Source organism: Neophocaena asiaeorientalis, unplaced genomic scaffold (genome assembly GCF_003031525.2).
Source record: "Neophocaena asiaeorientalis asiaeorientalis breed wild unplaced genomic scaffold, Neophocaena_asiaeorientalis_V1.1 scaffold63, whole genome shotgun sequence".
In the NCBI taxonomy this organism is placed as follows: Eukaryota; Metazoa; Chordata; class Mammalia; order Artiodactyla; family Phocoenidae; genus Neophocaena; species Neophocaena asiaeorientalis.
In genome coordinates, this window is record NW_020175195.1 from 163239 (window position 1) to 187700 (window position 24462).

The window sequence follows — 24462 nt, forward strand, 5'->3', positions numbered from 1 at the left end:
GAAAAGAAAGAAGTATTTTAATAGCCCTTTCAGGTAATTGTGGATATATATTCTTTTATATTATAACAAAACTCAACAAGTGGTAGTTTCTTAAAGATTAGTTGCACTGGGAAATTTGAAACCGTATCAATGAATTCTTTGTACTCTGTTACTTTAAAATCTATTGGTTTATTTTGCACTTTCAGTGAGTATTTTACCCAGGCAATGATTTTCTACAATCAGGCACTGGTCATTTGGAAAGTATTGATTCAATGGGTTATACAGCTCTTTTGAACGTTGACACATTTCACTATACAATTTCAAAAAAATCACATTTGCTTATGTCACTACCCATCTCACTTGAAAAATATTTGGAAAGTTGTCAAGCCCACAGTGGCAAATAAAAGTTTTCTATGGTTTCCCCAAATTCTAATTTTCTACTGAAAGCTTTAATTTTATCTTAGGCAGCAAATGCTATTGGTTGTTTTCCTGGGGTGACAGACTCACTTCTTGTTCATTTTTAAGAAACGTCTGCCAAATACCCAAGTCTGAAAAACCATAACCGATAACCACTGTCAGTCAGTCATCCCTTAAAGACCATGTTTCAGGGAAAAACAGCCAGTTCCCCTTGCAACTCAAACACCTGCCCACAGCTTTCCCTTGAGAAAACCAGAGTAATTAGGTACACAGTGGAGATGGTTTATGTAAACTTCCCATTTAGTCACACTGAATATTAAAAAGACATTTACTCAAAGGGTGAGCTTTAATAAAATTAATAATCTTAACTGCTTCATCAAGAACATTATTAAGTGAAACTGTGTTTTAAAAACAATTACCATTGTGTGGCGGTAGAGAAAACAGTGCCTAGGAAGACAGTTTGGTGCCACTGCCTTGATTCATGCTAAGGAGCCAGCGGTTTTACTTCCATTGCTTTTGCACCATTTGTGCAAATGTCAACACAGTGCAAAAGGCAAAGACCAGTTTAATATTATTAAGGAAACAGTTTTGACCCCCATGGAACTTCTGGGGATCCCCAGGGTATATGGACCACACGTTGAGAACTACTGATAAAGAAGACAATTATAAGGATGCCATTTCTTTTCTTTGGAACTAGGGAACTTATCTAAGGGGAACCCATAAATCTGACTGTGAAACTTTCAACAACAAGGTCACTCAACCCATAGAGCTGTGGAAAGATTCAACAAAGGGAATGATAAATATAATGTCAGTATGTATCAGATATTATTTTAGTTGATGGAGAGGAGATTAACTGAGAAGAAGGCAAAATAGCGGAGAGTCTACGATGTCCATGAATGCAGAGCTGACTTTGGAAAGCCAAGGTGAGGGCAGAGCATGGAGGAAAGAGTGAGAAATGAGACCAGGTATGAACAAAGGCCACTAGTCACCTCCGGCTCTGCATGGCTGGACTCCTTCATCTGGCCCATCTTGAGAGATAAGGGCATCTTACTTCAAGCTTCTGAGACTGTGAAGTCCTTGGGAAGACAACTAGACCCAATCCTCTTATTAAAAATTTTATTGACAGTGTTTTCTTTCATAATAGTTGACTTATTCATTTTTCTAATAAATCTGTCAGTTATTAACAAATTGAGTTACTGTGGAAGAATAAAACATCTTAACTTTAGATGAGCTATTTCAAAAGTCTTTCATAATTTTTTTTTAAAGGCCAGCTCCTGGACCACACAATAAAGCTCCCAAATAAGGGGATGAGTGGATTCACACTGATGTTTAAATTTTTAGATTTGACAAAAGTAATGCAGTATATCTTGACAGCTATATTCAGTAGCTTAATGCTAAGCTTTTCATGCTGAATACAGAACAGAATGAATTTTCCACCAGTGTTTCCACTAGGAGATTTTAGGATTCCTATTCACTTAAGACAGCAATCTGAGGCCGCTTGATAAAACAAGCACTGGTTATTTCATAACTGCCTCATAAAATGTCTCAGTATTTAAGAGAAAAGAAAAGTCAGGACAAAAACATTTTGAAAATATATGCTATAATCAAAATCTGGATGCTAAGTAAACATCCTTTAGTGTTCAGCCAGAAAGACTTGCAGCTGTGGCATCTGTGACTTAAAATAACAGAATAAAGATCTCCATGTAAAAGATAAATGATATCGTAAAAGTTTCTTATCAAAAGAAAATACATTTTCTGATGGAATTTATGTAGGAAAAAGCTTTACACTAAAGCCCATTTAATGCATTGTAAAAAATACTGAAGCCTTTAAATTTGGAGTTTGGTTTGAGTACATGCTAGGCGATATTATTTTCTGTTTTGCCACTACATTCTCTTTTTACAAATTGCAGATTAATTCTTCTTGTAAGGACACTTTTTTATTTTAGTTTTGTTTGTAACTATGCTACTGTAAGTTGTTGACTTTATGATAAAATATCAAATTCTATCCAGATGAACTGACAACTAGGCTCCAGTTTCATTACTGGAGAGCTGCTCCTTTAAAAAAAAAGATTAAAGTTTTCACATTGTACCAAAATATGATATAGTCATATTCTAAAATATACATGTATATTTTAACATGGATTCAATCTAAATCTCCCAAAGGGCAAACGCTCTCCTCTATAAATGAGATTTCATGAGAATCTGGAACCCTGGTTTGATTGTGTAGCCTAGCTAAGCACTGAAGATAAACACCAAGCCTGTTATAATTCAGTATGCAACTGAGCTAGTCTTCCACACCAGCAGAGGAAAAAGAAAAAAAAAAAAAATCCCGTTATTTTCTAAAGTTGCCCATCTCTATCCGTTTGTCGAGTTGCCACAATTGCCCAGATAAAACATTTGAGAGTATGTCAGCTTTAATTAATGTAACATGACCTGATCATTTCCACAGTTAAGAATAAAGAAGTTTGCATTCTTTAAATCCAAAGCGCAACCTGGAGATTATGCAAAATTGCTTCATTCATAGTCCACACTCCTCTGCTCGTGTCAGAAGGACAGCATTTGTCCCCTCTAGTGATAAACAAATTATACATGAAATCAATTCCACTTCACAATCATTTTCCCTATTGGGTATTATCTTTCCTTCTCTGCTCCCTCCAGTTAAGCCCGCATCCTGTAACTTGCTAATGAGCTGGGGGCTTTCTGTTCCAGGTGGCACCCCCTGCCTCGAAGTCATGACATTTCCCATTTCGAATGCTGCTGGCATTTTTCGACAGCTCCTGCTAACTAGCCTTTTTGACCTGCACTAAGAGGAACTCATCTGATCGAATCCTCTAACCTGCCAATCATTCCAGCAAATGATCTTCACAGTCACTCCCAAGGCAGGAATGGAAAAAAAAAAAGGAAATGCGAGTGAGAGAATGAGGGAGTAGGCAAGCGGCTGCCTCTGCAGCTACCTAATGAGAATGCTTTAAGTCTCTGAGGCAGCGGAAACACTGAAAAACTGGTGGGAAAATTAGGACACAACTGAATGCCTGGCTCTGTAATTACTGACTTCTTTCCATCCTGAGATCATTTTGAGAGCAACACCTCTGAGATGTGCCAGTTTCTAAAGAACACACAAGAACACCCTACCTTATGTAGAGAAAATAGATTTATTTCTCCTGCCACTATCAATATGCAATTCTCATAATCCCACTCTGTCAAACAGCATCCTTTGCAGAATTAATTATGTGCTGTAAGCTTGTTAAGTGTGCATTTGTAAACTAGGGATGATTATCATGTTGGCCACAGTGAAGAAAGGACCTCTTTTTTTTTCCCCAGGCATATTTTAAATGTTGCCACCATTTAGAGGGTGTTGATTTTCACATGTTTACATAAAAACAAATAGGTATGGTGAAAGTTGGCATTGGGCTCAGGGAGGATTTAACACTGACAACATAGGATAATCTGGACATTCTTGATTTTAATGAAGGTAAAATAATTTTTGTTCCTTCCAGATTTTTCTTGCCTATGTACAATCAGTTTATTTAGTGGGTTCCCAGCCCACAGAATAACCCAATACTTTAGGAAAAAAGATCTACTACATGGATCTTTGGCAATGGATCACAATTCTAGATATCTTAACATGAAGTAGATTTGTTGACCAAGGAATGATACAATATAATTACATGTGATCATTACACCATTTATATAATGTAAAATAAATACTGTACATGATTTAATTGTACATGATAATCACACATCTTTCCCCATTTATAGTAATTACGCCAATAGCCCCATTTACAGTAATTATTATATGTAATTGAGGGCATTTTACTAATTGCATTGAAAATGATAATCCAGAGCAATTAAAAATCCAAGGGCACTATACATAATGCAAACTACATTAAAAGAATGGTGGTAATTTAAAGGGAAAAAATTCAGCCAAGTATGGAATTTAAGAGTACAGTATTAGATTCCATGCTTGGCATGCCCGCTAATATTTTTTATGAGATCAATTTCTCAAACTTGTGTACTGTTTCTGTTCTAGATCTTGTACACTATTTCATCAGCTGGAGAAGTTATCCTTTGTTTAATCTATGACATTCTAACAACTCTAGGACTGTTGAAAAATTATTCTATTTGGCTGTGTGAGTGTACAGTGTGTGTGTGTGTCTGTGTGTGTGTGTGGGGGAGAGGAAACAGCTATCCTAAATTCCAAAGGAGACCCACTAAATTATTCATTTGCACAACCAATTTGATGTTCTTAAAAGCTTTATTCATTGAAGCATCTCAGAGTATTGCAAACATTTTGTTAAATATACTTGTAATAATTTAGCTAAAATGTTTAACTTTGTTAGACTTGAAATACATTCGGGTTGTGGTTTTCATCACATTTGCTATCTGTCTAGAATTTTAATGTGTCTAAGGACCGAATCCCTGGCTTTTGTCCCAGGGCCCCAGTGTCTATCTCTCCTGGATCCCACTCCCCTATTTCTACCCAGACAAAGCTCGTCTGTGAGGAGCATCTCAGGAGTGATGAGCATTTGTGGGACAATGGCAATAGTTTCAAGCTTTTTTTTGCCTTCTCTTCTCAACATTGTCATTTAGACATTGTCCTCTATGCATTCAAATGTCATCCCAGACCATCAGCCCACTTCAACTCAAACAGCCTCCTTTTATGCTCAGACACTTCTTAGAGTATCCGCAGACCACAAAGACTGTCTGGTGGGACTCAGCTGCTATCCTGGTATTAATAATACAATACAGTGCACTTAGGGCATAGACGATTCCCTCTGTATCCCAAATTCATAAGAATCAACATTAAATGAAAAGGAAAAATAGAGCACCTGAACTGATTATAGTTATATGTAATTGTTAACTTCATAATAGCTTGGCCAAGCATTCTAATAGATATCTTGCTAGTAGCCATATCACATCTATGCCCACTACTTATAAGAAAGCTTCACTCATGTTATGCTGCTGGCTAAATAGTCCCTAAGAAATTAATTTCGGTTTTAAAAAGACAGAAGATGCAAGTTGCAGTGCTATTCTCACCCCCCGCCCCCAACACCGGCCCACTATCCTCAGTTCGAAAGCTCATCTGACCTGGAAACATTGAATCTCAAAAACATAGCCAATTTTTGAGCATCTGTGGGCTGATGAACCAATTTGTGGAGCATCAAACAAGTTTCTTCTCTTTTAGCCGTTTTGCTTTTAAAAACTCTCAGTCAGAGAAGGGTAAAGGAAAAGCAAGGACAAAAACCCCTCTATTTTTAATGTAAAAAATATCACTCTGAATTCTTTGTTTTTAAGAAAAACACACTGAAATATTTAAAGGTAATGGAGCATCGTGTGAGGAAAAACTGTGTATGTGCACACATTTGTGTGTCTGTGTGAGAAAGAGAGAGAGGGGGAGAAAGAATATGATAGAGCAAATGTAGTAAAATGCTAACATTTGGGGAAAGTGGATGTTGTGTATCAGCCATTCTTTGTACTACTCCTGCAACTTTTCTGTAAATCTGAAATTACATCAATATAGAGAAAAATAAATACTTTAAAAAATGCACTCTGGATGAATGAAGCATGATATATTAAACTTTCTTTTCATTCTGCTTTGTGACAACCCAGGACAGAATTAAGCAAATTAGATAGTAAAGGACTTAGTCTTTGGCGAACCCCTTCACAGGGCTGGTGGACAGGGTGTGCGGTACAGATCAGAGGAGACCCAAAGGAAGGCCAGAGGGGCAGAGAAGGAACAGGGAGAAGAGAAGAGTCAAACTTCCTTAGCCCATTATTTTGCTAAGTAGTGGATTTAGAGGACATAATAGACTCTCTTGGGCAAAGGGGAAGCTAAGGAAAGGAGGGTGGAGAAACTAAACCACATTCCAGCCTTTTCTCAATCAAATGTTCACAAACGTAGTCTGCATGTGTATGGTTCGAAGCACTGTCAAGTTCCTGAATAATATATATTTCTTAATCTGCAGCAACGTAGAGGTAACGACAAAAACCAGGGATTCTTTAAATAAAACCTGCGAGGAACACTAAGGTTTGTTTCTCCCTCTGCCTGTTGTTATTTCCACAACTACTGCTGTCAACTACATGAGACAACAGAGATAATAAACAGAGATAAAACTGTAGTTTGATAGGAAAAAAATTTGCAGAGTCATGCAGAAAATAACAGTTCTAGCAGGAGAAAAATAATAAATCTTTCTGCTACTGAAAGAAAACTAGATCCAACACTTGAATTTCTTATACTGTGATAAGTACTAATGGGTGTTATCTCCTTTTGTGTCTACAGTTGAGAAGACGCAACATGGCTTAAAAAGACCGTTAGTCAAAAATAGCACACATTGAGGATGTTGTTACTCCATGAAAACTGGAGTTTCCCTCTATACTTGTCTGATTTTTCCCTTGGTAGTGTACAGGCCAGGCAAGTGCCTTCCATCTATACTGCTTGCTTTCCTAGAAGCTTCAGAGACTGCTAAGCCCAGAGCCCTCTTCTGAGGGGTTCCTTAAGGAAAGGTTGGCCACACAGTTCACAGCTCAGCTGACTGGACACACCCAACAGCCTTGTTCTCTCTCCATGATGATGGCTACACCAATCAGAGCTGCTCTGGACTGGAGGAGGGTCTGAATCTGAAGAAAAGAGCTTGGCTATAGACTGCCCCAGGAATAGAGGGACAAGAGAAGCAATGATAAGCAGGATTCATGAATAAGCAGAAACAAGTCAGCAAAAGCCACGAGATGAAGAGAAGATAAAAGTACTGTTAGTCAATGCAGGGACAGAAGAGGTCACAGCATGAACGGAGAGCTAGAGGGCGCTGTTTCTCCAGGGGCAGGTACCAGAGTTGAGATGGCGGTTGAGTTTGACAGCAGACAAACCAAAGCTCCTGTGGATCCTGACGGACATTCAGGATTTGTGAGCCCTGCCATGCAGCTTTAAGAAGTCTAAGGACTGTCCACCTGTTCTTCCTTACTTCTCTCAGTTATCTCAACAAAGACCACCATCCCTGAGGAAACCGCACCATGTTTCCTTCCCCCGAAAGATCCCCACGCCCGCTTCCTCGTGATGGCTCCTGTCCCTGTGACACAGCGCTTTCTGTGGCTCTCAGTCATCCGTCTCTGTCCCACTCACTTTGCCACCTGCCTCTTTCCTCACTTGAGTGTCTCTCTTCCGCAAACGTTTTGAGCTTCTCTGAAGTGGCTATATTCTAGAACTGAAACATATTTTTACTGATTGAATTCAGTTCAATTTTCCTGATTCCTCAAAGGCAGGCAGGAGAAACGCTCTTCACCCGTGCTGTCCAGCAGAACGTTCTGTGATGCTGGAAAGGTCCTCGCTCTGTCCTGTCCCTATGGTGGCCACTAGTCATGGTGGGTAATGAGCACTTGAAACGTGGTACTGCTACTGGGGGAACAAGGTTGTAATTTAGTTAGTTTTTTTTTTTTTTTTTTTTTTAAGGGAAGCCCTAGTTTAATTTTAATTAATTAAAAATGAACTTAAAATAGCTACACGTGGCTAGTGGTTACCCTGTGGGACAGCACAACTTTATATTAATCTTCCTTAAAAAAAAGGGAAGGGAAAGGAAGGGATGGCTTTTCCTATTTTGTCTTTATCCAGTCCTGGCCCAAATAAGTTGATTATTTTACTTCATAAATGTACAATTCTTAAATAGTTACCGAACAGGTCATAATATGTGGTTCAAAGGTTACCTACATCAACATCCTTTGGGGTTCTTTAAAATGCGGAAGACCCCAGGACCCTGGATTTTTAAAAACTCACCAGGGGTTTTGGCACTGCCCCCCACTTCCCCAGGGTGTGTGAACACCTCTCTAATGAACATTCAGTTAGCGATGCCAGAGACTCTTAAGTACCAATGAATTATATTTTGCCTGGAGTTCGGTTTTTTAAAAAATCTTTCTCTTATTTAATTAAAATTCTTGAGCAATTTATGCATCCTACTGTTTACCTGGCAGCCTACTTTTAGGAAATTATTGCTTGATGACTGAGTCAGACAGAAAGAGTCTACCACATTTTTTTTTCATTTTCACATGATACTTAAATAACACTGATTAGCAAAGATAATATACTAGAAAGCAAGGAGAGGGTCACCAAAATATGCATGCAGTAACTTCTTGCACTTGAACCAAATACAGTTTTTTCATGCACCAGACAGGTATTTCTATATTTATTATGAATTTAATAGGGTTTGAAGACCAATTGATTCATTAAAAAGAGATGTTCCATAATGAGCATATACCATTTCAGGAAAATTATAAAACATCTGTCTAAAAGATTAGAGGCCATTCTTAACCCCTGTATTCAGCAAAAGGAGAGCAGACAAGAGTGACCGTGCACTTCCTCTCTCAATTTAGAATAACTGGAAAATTAAGCTCAGCCTGGGGGTGTATTCAGTATCACTGTGCACAAATATAAGTGATACTAATGGATGTGATATTCAATATCGTTTCCGGTCTTTCCCTTAGGGAAAATTTGTATGCATATTTAAGGCTCTCTCAGACTTTAGGAAAGTCCTATCCTGTAATGCTGATAAAAAGGGTGGGGACAATCTATGCAATCTGTAGTCTATTCATATCTTTAGAGGATAACGAACTGTAGGAAGCACAGGATCTTGATCATCCATTGGCTGCATTTTTAAACTTAGGTGCATGTGGTTTTCTTTTCGTTTCATTTGGTTACAAGACTCTGAAACCAAAATTGCTCTCTGCTGCAAAGAAAAATGCTTCTCATTAGCTTTCCCAGTAAGGCCAGTTTATGTAAATCCAGGATTATTAACTAAATAACTGAAGTGACCTTAGTATATACAAGTTTAGAAACAATTTGGCATTGTGGTATAAGAGAAAATTTAGGACTTGAAACGCTCCTCTCTACTCAGTCCTCCGTCATTTCAAAACCAGAAGTGATACAATGCATTTTCCACATTTACCTCTGTGTAATTCTCCAGAGAGGTGGCTAAAATGCTAGGTTACAGTCTTAGGCTCTCTGAGCCCTCAACCTCTTGCCCCTTCCTCTCCTTCCCAATCTCTCTGGGCTTTACAAAGAACTGGGGCATTTGAGGAAAATTTAAGATGCCTCAGCTTGTTCTAAACTGTTAGTTAATTCATCAACAACAAAATCAAAATCTAGGGAATTACATATTTTCTTTATGAATACCCTTATTTATGTAGACTTTTTGTTTGTTTGTTTGTTTGCGGTACGCGGGCCTCTCATTGTTGTGGCCTCTCCCGTTGCCGAGCACAGGCTCCAGATGCGCAGGCTTAGCCGCCATGGCTCAGGGGCCCAGCCGCTCCGCGGCATGTGGAATCTTCCCGGACTGGGGCACGAACCCATGTCCCCTGCATTGGCAGGCGGACTCTCAACTACTGCACCACCAGGGAAGCCCTATGTAGACTTTTGACTCTATAATGTCTCCAATATAGACACTGGTATTCAGCTATTGATTACAATCAGCTCCACTGTGCAGGATGTATTAGGCCAATATATAGGCTATGCTATTTCATCTCTAAGATGAACCCATTTGATTAAAAGAAAACCCTACAAAGGTGAAAAATTAAAATGATTTCCTTTTTTGCTGACTGACAGAAAACTCTTAAAATCCAGCTTCCATGCAGCTTTTCTAAGAAAAAGAAATTTAGATGTTTCCTTAATATAATGTTGAATCAAACTGAGGTATCTGGATTTTGAAGAAAACAACAAAGGCAGTAATAATATTAAAGCTTTAAAAGTTGATGTGAAAAAGACAAAATTCATAGAGAACATATTTCTAGTATTATTAGATAATTCTAGAGGAAGAGGTTCTAGATAATACCCTTGAATCTAGTTTTAAAAACGTACTACAAAGAAAAAACATCTTTGTAAAGGCTTTTAAATACTGATGACTGTAGTTCCGAGCAGCTTTTTAAAATCTCTTTTCACTTAGCAGTTTTTCAGACCTTATGGGAAATGCTTCTATCCAGTGAGCATGATTTGATTTACATGGCAAGGCTGACCTGACACACATTCTAGCCGTTTTGACTGGCCAGGCTCAGGTCAGAGAGATCTCAAAAGAGCAGAGAAGAAAGGACACAGCCCTGCGATGGAAATTCAGGCTTGCTTGTGTGTATGTGTGTATGAGGCAGCAGCACAAATAAGGTCCAATTTTTGTTTTGTTCTACTGAATTGGCTAAGGGATTTATAAAGTCAGGGGCTCTCATTATGGTAATGCAGGTCAAATACTCTCAATAGCATCTGCTGCAACCCTCATGAATTAAAACCATTCTCAGAACCAGGAGGTAACTGGTCAAAAACTCAGCCCCACTCTTTGTCTGACCAATTGAAGTGAGAGTACAAATGCTACTGGGTGAATAAAGTTGTGCTTCCGGGTAACTTTTTATCCAATAGGGAGAAATAACCAGAAGAATGAAGAATCTTACATATGAAATAGCAAGTCTACTAGTAACATTTCCCGACTGGCATTTATACACCATCTTTTATCAATCTGGGAATCTTTTCTCCAATCATTCATAAATCACCACCATACTCCTGAGAGGCCAAAATTGACCTCCACATTGAGCATACACAAAAGCTAAGTCCAAATGTATTGACTAATCACCCACAAGACAATGTGGACATGTAATCTGCTGACAGTTCAGCCTGTTAACATTTCACATTAAGAGAGAGAGGAAGGAAGAGGAGCCCTTGCGATGCTGTCTGTATCTTTCAATTCACTGGAACATTTAATTCCTGAACAGCCACACAAGCAAGTAACAATATGGGCTAGCAAATAAAAAGCCTTCCCCACAAAAAAGTTGGTTCTTTGTTTGCTTCAGAGTTATGTTGCATTAAATGAAAAGATATATATAGGCGTAAACTTCCAAAAAACCCAGACATTTCCAACTGGCACTAAATACACAGCCTTTTCAGAAGTTGCCATCTTATGCTTGTTTCTGTAAAGCCTGTGTGATGACCGGGACAGGCCGACAGGCTCAGAGACTATCTCGTTTAGGTTCTGCTTTACATCTGTAGAATAGCAGAGGCCAAAGAATCAAATAGGAAAAAAAAAAAAAAATAAATGCTTCGCCACAATAAGGTCTGTACTAGGGGCCACCCAGGAATTAGAAATGAGTGAAGTGGCCCAAATGGCCACTAAACTAAACTAGGGAGCCCATGTCCTTTCCAAAGGAGGCAGCCACAGTTCAGTTACATACACAAACTTCTGGCAGGAATGTGAGTTTAATGTTGCCAGAGCTGCTGATTTCTCAAGAAAAGCCGGAAACCCAGACTTTGTGTAAAATCTCCTCATTTTAAAATGGGAGCAACCAAGGAAAAAAATTGTGTGGGCCACACAAAGCAGGTCTGTGGCTTAAATATCCTCCGAGGTTAACCATTTTCTAGCCTCTATGAAGGATGGGTGAGTAGTGAAATGATCTGCTTATGACTAAAATGGTTTGCTTATAACTACATAAATAAAGGACCATTGTGGTTAGACTCCAGCAAGTGCCTAAAAATACAGAAATGACTGACAGCACTCCGCCTCACTAGAATCTGTAATGAATGCCATAACAAACATAAGAGATTCATAAGATACTAAGGAAAAAATAAGTCTGAAATAGTTCATTTGAAAGATTGACTCAATGTCTTTTCACAATTACTTTCCAAGTAAAGTAGGTCATCTTACCTGTGCTCTCTTGAGACTGCTGTGAGCATCAGTGCTTGCTATTTGATAGACTTCTGCCATAACTATTGTTTTTCCCAAAGGCCCGCATACTTTCTCCAGCTTCTGGTTGCAATCTTACATTTGGGACGGTAAAAATAGAGGACACTGTGGACAGAATGAAAAGTTTTCATTTACATATTTATAGGTGTATTTAGAATCTTTTCTTTCAAAATTGGAGGCTGAGATGCAATGCTAGATGTCCCGCACATAAAACATCATGGTATGCGTTGGTCTTTGAAATGTCAAGTCGTCACAGCCACACACACACACACACTCACACAGATTTACACACACATATGACAGGATAGTCTGCCTTCCCCTCCAAGCCACAGCTCAGCTGATCTCTCACACTTCTCTGATCTAGAACAGTAAGCTTGAATTTGGAAACAACATATTTTGCCCTTTCTTTGTGCATTCTTTCATTCATTCTTTGAAGAAATATTTATTGAGCCCCACACTGTTCTAGGTTTTCAGAATCCTGTAGTGTATCAATCAGAATGAAAAGAAACCCTGGTTTTTGTAGATTCCACTTAGGGGAGACAGATGATAAACACTGAGATGAATATATCAACTAGTTGTAAGTGTTTTGAAGAATAATAAAGCAGGAAGAGAAACAGGAAGTGCTGGGGTGGAAGCAGGTCAGTGAAGGCTTCCCAGGTAAAGGTACCTGTGAGCAGAGACCCAAAAAGGTGAGAGGGCAAGTCATGCACAGATCTAGAGCAAGAGCAAGCACGAACTGAAGAAAGAAGAAACAGCAAAGCCTCTCTAAGGAGCAAGAGAAGGAGCAGGCAAACAGTCAGACGGCTATTGTAGAAACACAGGTGAAGGAAGACAGTGAGTGACGTGGGGCAGTGATGGCAGTGGAGAAGTGAGGATGGTCTATTGATCTATTTTGAAGGTAGCATCAACAGGGTCTACAGAAGAACCGGGTTTGGGTATGACAAAAGAAGAGGAGTCAAGGGTATCTTCCAACAACTGGAAGAATGACATTGCCCCTTATTAACAAGGTGAAGACTATAAAATGAGCAAGTCTAAGGGAAAAGATAAGGAACTCAGTTCTGGTAATATGAAGTTAGAAACGCCTACTAGACGTCCAAATGGAGATGTTAAGTAGTCAGCTGGTATATGCAAGTCTGGAGTCAGGGAAGATGGGACTGGAGATTGAAATTTGGAAGCTGTCAGTGTACACAGATGATATCTAAATCACGAGATTAAATGAGATCATCTAGGCTCTAGGGAACATATGTAGATAGGAAGATCTGAGGATTAAGCCCCAGGGCACTCTAAGAGTGAGAGGTCTGGCAGATGAGAAATCTGCAAAGGAGTATGAAAAGGAATGTTTAGGGAGGCAAAAGGAAAATGTCCTGTCCTGGAATCCAAGTGAAGGAAATGTTACTACGAGGAGACAGTGGTCAATTGTGATGAATTATGCTGATGGATCAAGATGAGGGCTGGGGAAAGACCAATGGATAGAGACGAAAACCAGCAGTTGTGGAATCTTGGGTATAAAAGCTCGGCTCAAAAGGATTCAAGAGAGAATGGAAGTCTAGAAACCAGAGCAGCAAACATGTTAGAACAGGGTGTGTTTTCTTTTTAAAAAGATGGCATGGAGCTCCATTAATGGCATAATGTTGCTTTAGGGTAATATATGGGACATATATAGGAATAAGAAACCCTACCAACATTAGAGCTGAAAGGTCCTTAGGGATCACTGTGTCTCTATATGAGAAATTGGGAACCCACAGAAACTAAGGCACTTCTCCAAAGCTGCCCAGCTAGTTAACAGCGGAGCTGAAGCTGGAATCCAGGTGGTCTGATTCCCAGTTCAGTGCTCTTCACACTGCACCAATTTGTTGGCCTTGTTTCACTGCAGATCTGAGTTTTGTGAATTAGCAAATGAATGTAATAAAATCAAGGACTCTACGCTATGAAGTGTATTTTGTTCATTTACTTTGACAAGGGTGGTTCAGCTTCAATAATTTATGTAACTTGATAGTATACACAGGAGAATGCCCTTTGGTGTATTTGGGAAAAATGATGAATTTCTTCTAAATCAGCCCTCCATTTACTTCCCTGCAATTAAATCTTTGTGAAGAAGTGGGGCAAGGCTGTTCGGGTTTTGGGATAGAGGGAGAATGACAGGGTGCCACTAGAATTAGCCAGCTTTAACCGCCAGATCTCCAGGTAACTGTACCATAATTCTTGCTTGATGAATTTATAATTCCTGCTTCAGTGGCACACTAATACATTGCTTCTAAATTTTGGCATTTTGTAAACTGGTGAGGTTTTAAGGACTAGTACAATTAAGAAAGATATTATATTGTTATATGTTCTTCCAAAGCAAATAACAGTCTGGCATCAGCATACAACTTCATTTTTATAAGAATTCATGGAATGACTGCGGTGCTCTGTGTAACCCAGGTTCTAATAACACTTGATACTCCTCTCAAAAGGTCTGATATATTAAAGTAGGCCAAGAAGACTGGAGCCCACTTTGAACTTACTTTTGTTACAATCTTCTCCTTTTACCTGGGTTTGCTTTCTGCTTGCATAAGATTTTCCCTTTGTGGACGTTCTTTAAAAAAAAATGCCATGACCCATCTTTAAGAATGTGACTGCTATGGACTTAACTGTGTCCCTCCAAAATTCATATGCTGAAGCCTTAACCCCCCATGTGATAGTTTTTGGAGATGAGGGCTTTGGGTAGTATTTAGGGTTAGATGAAGTCATGAAGGTGAGGCTCTTAGGATGAAATTAGTGGCTTTATATGAAAAAAATGAGAGAGAGAGAGAGAGAGAGAGAGAGAGAGAGAGAGAGATGTGTCACTGTTTCTCTCTCTCTGCCATGTGAAGATACAGGGAGGTGGCTGTCTCATCAGGAAACTTGATTTTGCCGACACCTTGATCTTGGACTTCCCAGCCTTCAGAACTGTGAGAAATAAATGTTTGTTGTTTAAGCCCCGGTCTAAGTTATTTTGTTATTGCATCCTGAATAGACTATGTATTAATGTGAGGCTCCTAAAACTGATTAATAGAAACCATGACTTGGTTGATAAGACAATCCATTTATTGGTTCTGCAACACTTCTTTTCAGATGGATCTCTTTCCAAATCCCCTTGAAAAGGAAGCATATGAGGATACTGGCACTGCTGCTGCTGCTGCTGCCATTTGCCAGGTGGTGAACTTCTACAAGACTCCACACTAATGTAAAATTTAATTTTAAGAATTTCAAGAACTTTTAAATATAGTCTGCAGAATATTAACCTAGATAACAGAGTCACCAAAACCAGTCATTTCACTTAAAAGAACTAGTTCCCAAAGTCTCCAAAGCCTAGGAATTCTTTGTTGTGTAAACATGTTTACAAGAACTACCACGTTGTTCGAAATGGAAAAGACTGTGGTATTTAATACTGGGATTGTCCTTTCTTGTGACTGGATTTATGCTTCATAATGATTATCTACTAGACACAGAAATAGCATTTCTGTAACTCAAAATTGTTACCGGAGGCGTTTAGCAGAATCTTGCTTTAAAAATATAATGATTTTTCATCTTTATTCTCCCCCCTTCAAAAGGTTTCACTGCTCCTGATGTTTAACGTTATGCAAAGACGTGTTTCTGCCAATGAATATCGCCTTATGGTTATGCTTCTGCAAATAGCCTGCTGTGAGCTGATAAAGGGATTAATGCAGCCAAAATTCTTAATCTGTGAAATTACAAATTAAATTCTCATATTAAAAATACCACCCTGAGGTATTTTTTGTGGTTTTAATTCCCCTCTGGTGTTCTGCATACATTGTGCTTGTTAATGACAGGGACAAGGCTGTCTCCATTGGCAGCCTGCTGCCGAGTGATAATGTGTAGGCATTTACTTACTGATAGAAACTGGATTTAACCACTGGCTGATAAACTAAGTGCCAAGTGGGTAATAAGTCCATATTAACAGAAAAGTACTACTACAGAATTCAGAATTCATAGACCATCAAAATCCCGGCTTAAACTCAATCATCAAGTCAGATGGGATTGAGATGTCACCAAGGAGGAGTGATATCAAGTTGCAAGTTATACTGAATGGGAAAACAAACCATATGTTTGAGTCTGACGAGCAATAAACTAATGAGTCCACTGGCATCAATTTTTTTTTTTTTTTCAGTATGGGAAGATGTGTTACCAATTCATTATTTTTCTATAGGGATTTCATCTTTAATTTTTTTTTAATGGGGATAGCTGTAGTAATGGTCAGTGGGTAGACTTTCAGAAAGGAAGTGGTGCAGAATATGAGATAAATATGGGCTTGGAATATATGAAATACTGAAGAAGATTTCAAAGCATGGGGGAGTAGTGGGTTAATATATCTATAGTTACTTTAGAGTAAAAAAAAGTAATTAGAATTAAATATGAGGTATCAGAAAATATTTAGGGTAGGAATACCCAAGAGCTGTTACTTGGGACTTAGTTCCAAAGTAAAAGGTTATTGTTGTCGAGGAGACTCCAATGCTATCATGGGGGGAAAAAGTCTAAGGGAATAAAGAAATTTTATGTATGTCTATGGTAAGTGATGTGTACACAAGGATTAAAAATGATATAATATCCATCCATATATGCAGTATATTAATTTTTAAGGCAAAAAGAAAAGAGTATGAGGAGAAATATCTTTCACTGGCATTTGGAAAGAATGTATCACCATTGAACAAAAGTGTTCTTACTGCAATAGTGTTTTGCAAAATTTCACAAGAATTTTGTTTCACACTTTGGAAGAAAGATGAGATCCTCCCAGTCATAAATCCTCCCCCAAATATTTAAAATGTAATTGAAAAAGGCTGTGTAAATATGAACACTTTTGTAAAAACAAAACAAAAACCCACCCAGGAATGTGTTTTGTTTTAAAAGATCCAGAGAAGAGCTCTGTATGAATACCAAGAGCATCTGTAGTTGAAATGAATTACATGTCTTCAGTTCTTACATGTCAATTCAGCGCATTAGCCAATTGCCAACTCTGTTCGTCAGCTCACTGCATAGCAGCCCTTTTTAAGGTTATTGTTACAACCAAGATTGTCTCTGAGAATCAAATAGAAATGAATCATTCCTACTCTGTGTACTGCAGCCAGCTAAAAAATACTATACGCATAAGGCACTAAATATGTAAATCATATTTTCCTTTTCCTTTATGACTGCTCGTATCATTTTTTTGGACACACACATAATCAAATACAAAGACATGCAGCTGCTGACTGCAGAGCAGAGATAGCAAAAAAGGAATCCATTTTCTTCCTGTGTCTGGTAAGCTAGCAATTGAATGGCAGGATTCCACTAAATATATACACACACTACCCCCCTCCCCCCATTCTCTCTCTGTCTCTCTCTACACACACACACACACACACACACACACACACACACACACACAGGCAATGCATATACAAGCATACGTAATATTAGAGAGATGCACATATAAACATGTGAACCTCTCTACATGTGTGTTACACATAGATGCTAAAATCATGTCCCTGCTTCGATTGGATGTTTTGAATTTGTCATACTCACTATCAGTCAGTTCCCATAGCCGTGGGGGCAGGTCACTAAAATACTCGTGGCTCAAGGCGGCCTGTGCTGACAGTCTGTTCTTTGGGGAACACTGTAGGAGTTTGGAGGCCAGATCCTCTGCATGATTCACATAGCTGAGCCTGAAAACACAAGCAAAAAAGAGAGAAATCAGAACAAACAAGAAAATCCCCTAAGTAAGACATAAGGCTCACCTAATTTTTCAGTATTTATTTATTCCTGGCCAAGAAAACAAGTTAAATTGCCTGTTGAAAATAAAAAGCAGAATTCACATTAGTTCCTAGAGTATCCGTTACTGTAAACCAGCTTTTACTCTAGCTTTCCTCATTGATGTAATGTATTTTACTATAAGCGAAGGATTGATATTTTCAGGATAGAATTAGGTCCCAAGGTAGAAAATTTCAGAAGATAATTTATCAAATAGTTGCCAGAATTTGTTCATAGAATATAGGTACTGCATACACATCTGGATACATTTACAGGAAAATTAATACAAAATAACCAGGAGAATTAAAATAAATCTACTATTAAATTCTCTAGTTACTAAAGTTACTTTTTCCTTTAAGAATTTACATTTTCTTACATTGAAAAAAAATTATTGGAATAAGTACCCTTTCAAATATTAATCATAACATTAACATGCAGGTTAACAAAGGGGATAGGCTTAAACCATATGGGACTGAATCAATTCAAGATGACCTTTAAAACGACAGCAGAGAGAAAATATGTGTCTCAAGATTACCAAAAAAGCAGAGGAGTAAAATCTTTCATGTGGTACTACTTTCAAATGGGTAGCAGACCACACTGTCCAGCCCAGCCTTGTTTTCCATGGAATCTCTATTTCACTGCTCAGGGCAATCAAACCCAAATAGTTAACATAAAAATGATAATTAAAGTCTTCCTAATAATGATTACCATTTATGAGTAGGTGAACATGTGTCAAGCGCTCTCCTAGGCGCTTTTCACACACTCTCCTATTTACTATTCGGACAAGATAACTCTGTTTCTGTCTAACAGCAGGGGGAGCGAAGTGGAAGTCAGAGAAGGTAATGGTTTGCTAAGTTAGCAGGTTGAGCAGATTCAAACCCACCCAGAACCAGTTGACTCTTAAAGTGGTTTTGCATGTGCAAAGCTCTCAGGTCATTCCTAAAGGCTTTTACCCACAGATTCCTGAGTTTCTACAAGATGAAGTAAGTACAGTGACCCTTAAGCAGCCAGAAGAATGTGAAGAAAAGTTGCACCTGCTAGTGGGTATTCTTTCAAAAGCCTTGAAGCTACAAAACAAGCCATGAGCCAATAAACATCTTTTCTAGTGACCAACAATTCTCTCCCTTCCCCTCCTCAAGCAACTCTTTAGCATTGATTTAAAATGTTATGGTGTGGGGGGAGGGGATGGATTGGGAGTGAGGAAGAGGAAAGTAGGTCATGGATTTGGGCAGAGGAAGAAGAAGGGAGAAGAGCAAAGAAAAATATTACTCCAAAGATCCAATCTAAGAGACCTTCTCCCTAAATCTTTATAGGTGAAGGTCTCACCCATTGGTTCAGTGTCTGGCTGCTGTAATGCTGTTTTTTAAAAAACTGATCAGTATCTTGGTTTTAAATGTCTCTACCCGGCAAAGAGAAATTTGTCTACAGGAAACGGAGGCATTCTTAAAATTGTGCGGTTTTTTTTTTTCTTCTTTCTTTCTTTTAATAGGGTCCAGGGCCATCCAAATTATTCCTTCCTCTTCCTAAGACTCTTTTGCTATTAAATTTTTTTCATTAATATGTTTCTAAATATCAAATGCAAAGTTTGAGATAGGCAGACTTCATGGCAAAAACTGCACTTATATTGAACATACAGTTTGTATGTAACCATGGTGAACACATTGGTATCCATTTTATACAGCTTTGATAAAACACAACGACAGTGCCAGCCAGACTGAGACTAGATCTAAGTTTTAGGCCTGACTCTGTTAAAGAGTGATTAACCACATTATGTCTGCAGTCCTTCCAGCTCCAACAAGCCATAAATCATCCTTGAAGCATGGTTTCACTATTTTGAAGAATTATAAATATTTAAAGTTGTATTTGTTTTTGCAGTCGATTGTTGATCACATTTAGATTTAACACATATAGACCTAAATATAAGGAATTACCAAGAAGACATTTCCCCTCCCCCAAACTGACTAAACTTGTTAATAAAGTCAATAAAATAATCAAATGCTTATTTGTGTTATCTGGTTTATACATAAACATCTGAATTATCACACAAAATTTTAATTTAGAAAGTTTGCTATATCCTCACTTGTATTTCAAGAACCATTTTTATTCCAACTCTCCACATGCATTTTCAACATCAGAATCTTCATCATTACCAGAACCACTTTTTGAGTCCATCTAAGTGGTCTGAGACATGATACTTCTGGGATACCTTATTTGGAAGTTTTATCCCAAGCCATAAGTTCACCTTATCAGAATGTTAGAATGACTGTGGTTGTTTTCAGTCTCCCATTGTGATATTAGATTTTAAAATCTTTCCTTACAATTCCCCCAAGTTTTGTTTTATATATTGTAAAGCTGGGTAATTAAGTGCTTAACAGTCTAGCGCTGTTAACTTTTCCTGGTAAATTCAGTCTTTAATCTTTCCGTGGTGAACTTCTTTAATAAAGCTTTCTGGGTTAAAGTTCATTTTTTTCTTATTAATTTAATGACCTCAGCTTTCTTTTGCTTAGTATTTGCCTGGCATACCTTTTGTCACTGTCTTTTAATATTTCATATCCATAATTTTAAGGTGTCTCATAAATATATCACAGCTGGGTTTAATGTTTATCCAATTAAACAATCCTTGTCTTCTAAGGAGAAAATTTAATCCATTTATATGTCATGATTACTGATATATTAATATTTGGAATTACTGCTACCATTTTAATCTGGCATCCTATTCTGTCCTGCCTTATCTTTTTCCTCTTTCATTGCCCTCTTTTGGATTGACTTTTAAAATTCAACATTTTCCATCTTCTATTTTAGAAATTATACATTCTATTTCCATGTGTTTACTAGTTACTCTCTTTCTTTTCTTTTTCTTTTTGTATTTCAATATTTATTTTGATGTTTAAACTCTAGCACTAGGTTTTTACAAGCTGGTGTACAGTGATAAATTATTTCTCCCAAAGGACTATAATCATACAATCCAGATAGTATAAATATATGATATTTATATCATATATATGATTGAACAAACATCAACATAAGCACCATTTATCAATTACATAATAAGACAAATTATCAAGTATACAAATATTAGGTTCAACAGGAATATATACACTTCAACAGGAATATAAAATATCAGATGTCTGCTCAATTTGTCAGCAGAAACAAATTTCTCTTCTTGTAAGAAAGACTGGGAGAAAAGCAAAAAATTCACACTTCTAACAGCAATAGTCAGCAAAACAACTTCCAATAAAAACTGGAAAAAATTAAAGGATTTTCAGAAATTTTGATTCAGAATTATTTAAGCTACAACAACAAATGTCTACAATTAAAAAAAATACTGACTAAAGGGCATATTCCATATGTCCAACATGAGACAAACACAATGTTCTGCCAAAAATACTTAATGCTCACTCCTACTCTTTTTTCAGGCCTTCTCTTTTAAGTTGCACCCTGAAGTGCAAACATTAAATTAATTTTAAGACACTTTTGTCTGGCAACATTAAAGATACGTGCTTCTGTACAATGTGGACTTCCCATGAACTTTACAACCGGAGATTTGTGATTTTCAAAATGGAGGTTTTCATAACAGCACGAAATGAGATTTATAGAAAGACATTAAGAAAAAATCAGCATAAGACATGGTCAAAAGCCAACAAAATCTGTGGTTACACAAATCGGATGTATACTGTTTTAAATATGGGAGATACAGACATAAAGTAGCAGGCAAGTAGCCATATAGGCCCTACTATCAATGTTTGAAATGACTGAGGGGACAAACCACAGAGGATAGTTCCTGGGATTTTAATTCTGCATGATATTAAGAACACACAAGCATTGTGCTGGCTATTTCGGCACCCAATCTCTTTAAATTTCTTATATAATGATAAGATTCTGGAATGGGAATAGATGTGAAGAAGACTTATAACCCAATACTGCATGGTTTCAGGAAAGGTCAATTGATCAAAATGATAAGCATAATTTAAATGCTGAACAGCAAGAATCTTTTGCTAAGTTTCCAAACAGGCTGATCATAATACAAACACAGAGCCTGCAATTCTGCTAAGCTTGAGGCCTGATAAAACTGCTTATCAACGTTCCTGTGAAAGCGTCATTAGACTTATCATTCACCAAGTCTACATGTTGGCTAATATACACAATAAATGGGGTCCTGTCTAAAGTTCTATTTCCAAGGAACTTAAGACATCAGGTAGCCCAGCTTTATTGACTTCAACAGTATTTCTATGGCTCCTGGTATCTATGAAGTGCAGCAGGATTTTAGGACAATATTTCTCCATATACAAAAGTTGCTGGCTTTCAAAATCTCCACTCCACTTTTGCCTCATGAACTTCACTGCATATTCATATTTCATTCCATTTTCAATTAATGCTAAGACAACTCTCCCAAGACCTGCAACATGCTGACAGTTTTTCAGGAAACTTCGTGTTTTACAAGACGTAACCAGTCATTCACAGTCTGGTTGGATGGCAGTGCATCACCATCCCTTGGCCAACCCAGAACTTGATGCCTTTTCTCCACAAAAGCAGTGTTGTAAGTTGCTTCACATATTTTTACCCTTGTGGTAACGCCCCACTTTTTAAGTTCCTCTATAAATTTGTTAAAGTCACACTGGTTGGACTATCCTGTGTATGACTTCACAAAAGTTGGTCAATTAATTTGTGCCATATTAATTTAGGTTAAAAAAAAACACTCAATAGGACTATAAAAAATAAAATTTTTTGTATATAGAACACAGAAGTGATGTAAAGGATGATGTAAGGAAACTGAAGTCTACTACAATACACTACATTTGAAATTCTCAGTGCTTTGCATATGAGGTTGGGATTAACGGGAAGTGAAATGATCCTACTGGCAAGCCTCAGCAAATCTGAAATCCAATAATGAGGCAACAGAAGGGAAGTTCCCCCAGGTTTAGCCCACCTAGGTCAGAACTCTTGTAATGTGCTTTCCTGGTTTTAATTCAATCCTCCTGTGTCCTAGCTAAGCCCTCTGATGGACCTTCTTGGTGAAACAGTAATGAATTTGTATAGTTCACTTGTCTGTTTAGAGGTCATGCTGTGTTCCTGGCAATAACTTCCACTTCCCTGCAGAAACTTAATAAATATAAGACTAAGAACACCACACAACTGCCCAAACTGCAGCCAGTGGAGTCGTCTTTGGGGGTAAGTTGGTTTAGTGTTTTTAATACCATCAAGGATATGTGAAGAAACTTCCACACTTTGAATATACCTTCACCCTTATTTCTCCAAGTGTATGGCTCCTTAACTTTTTAACTATTTAAAGTTCAAAGTTACACTTTCTCTTTACCCTCCTGCCAAACAATAAAAAAACATAGGAACACTTGAATTCTGATGACACTAGTCCTATCATGTTATACTGTCTAATATTTTATTTCTACTTTCTACATAAGGACACAGATTAAACACTGTCTTGGTTATTATTATTTAGATTTACCCATGTTTATCATTTATTTAATCACCTTTCTTTTCATGTTCCAGACATTCCTTCCCAGATAACTTTTTTTGTATCTGAAATACAAACTTCAGAAGTTCTTTCTATGACTAAAGAGCTTGGTGGCAAATTCTCTCAGTTTTGTTTTCATACAGGATAATAGCTGGAGAAATAATTTTAGGTTCAAAGCATTTTCCCTTAACTCAGAAGATATTACACAGGCTTTTCTTGTTGCCTGTTAGCTATTCTCTTCCACCTCAGAGTTCTGCAGTTTGCAATGTATGGGGTTCTTTTGATTTAACCTGCTTGGTATTCATAGTGTTTCCTGAATTTGAGGTTTCATGTCTTTCATCAATTCTGGAAGAAGATCTCAGCCATTACTTTCCGAATATTGCCTTTGCTCAATTCTCTCTCTTCCATCGTTTTATAACTCCAATGTAATACCATCTTATTAAATTTTCCATGTCTTCACTTGTTCTTTCATATTTTCCATCTGTTAGTCTCTCTGTTCTCCATTCTGAGTAATTACTTCAGAGCCATCTTCTAACTCAACTAACTCTCTAATCAGGTGCATCTAATATGCTGTTTTCCTTATTCATTTTGTTCTTATAAGTTCTTTTAAAATCTCTGACAAATTTTCATTTTCAACTTTAATGGTTTCCTGTTCAAGTTTTTAATTTGATCTTTTATTTCTTTACAATATTTTAAATACAGTTTTGTTCTATGTCTGATAATTCCCAATAGCTGAAGTTCTGGGTGAGGTGGAGGAGTCCAGTTTTGTTGCTTTTGCTACTGACCCTCACTCACAATGACTTTTTCACGTTTTATAATTCTGGATTTTGGGCTCATGCTTGGCTTTGATAATCTGTGGGAGTCTTGAAGCACCTGGGTTGAGAATATGTTTCTCTATAGGGATTTTCTTTTGCTTCTGCTAGGAGCGCTGGAGCTCTCTCAACACCTATGTACTCCAAGTTCTTTCTGTTGGCTTCTGAGACCAAGTGAGTTATGTAAATTTAAACCTAAACTTGTAGAATTCTCAGGGGAGTCTTTTTCATCCCCATTCAGAGCCAAGGGCAACACAAACAATTGTCCTTGAAGTCTCTCTTTGCTGGAAGCAGATTTTTTTTTTTTTTTTTTTTTCCA

At 37.7% G+C, this 24462-nt stretch overlaps 1 protein-coding gene across 1 annotated transcript in view; it reads right to left on the bottom strand.

Moving 5' to 3' along the window:
- The window catches only part of CDK14 (cyclin dependent kinase 14), a 568043-nt gene that overhangs the window by 67240 nt on the left and 476341 nt on the right, over nucleotides 1-24462 (bottom strand). Inside the window, exons 13-14 of the mRNA XM_024765183.1 lie at nucleotides 17637-17776; nucleotides 12057-12200 (exon numbers count right to left, since the gene is read on the bottom strand). Coding sequence (XP_024620951.1) covers nucleotides 12085-12200; nucleotides 17637-17776 — 256 coding nt within the window. The 3' untranslated portion in view covers nucleotides 12057-12084. The remainder of the gene's footprint in view (nucleotides 1-12056; nucleotides 12201-17636; nucleotides 17777-24462) is intronic.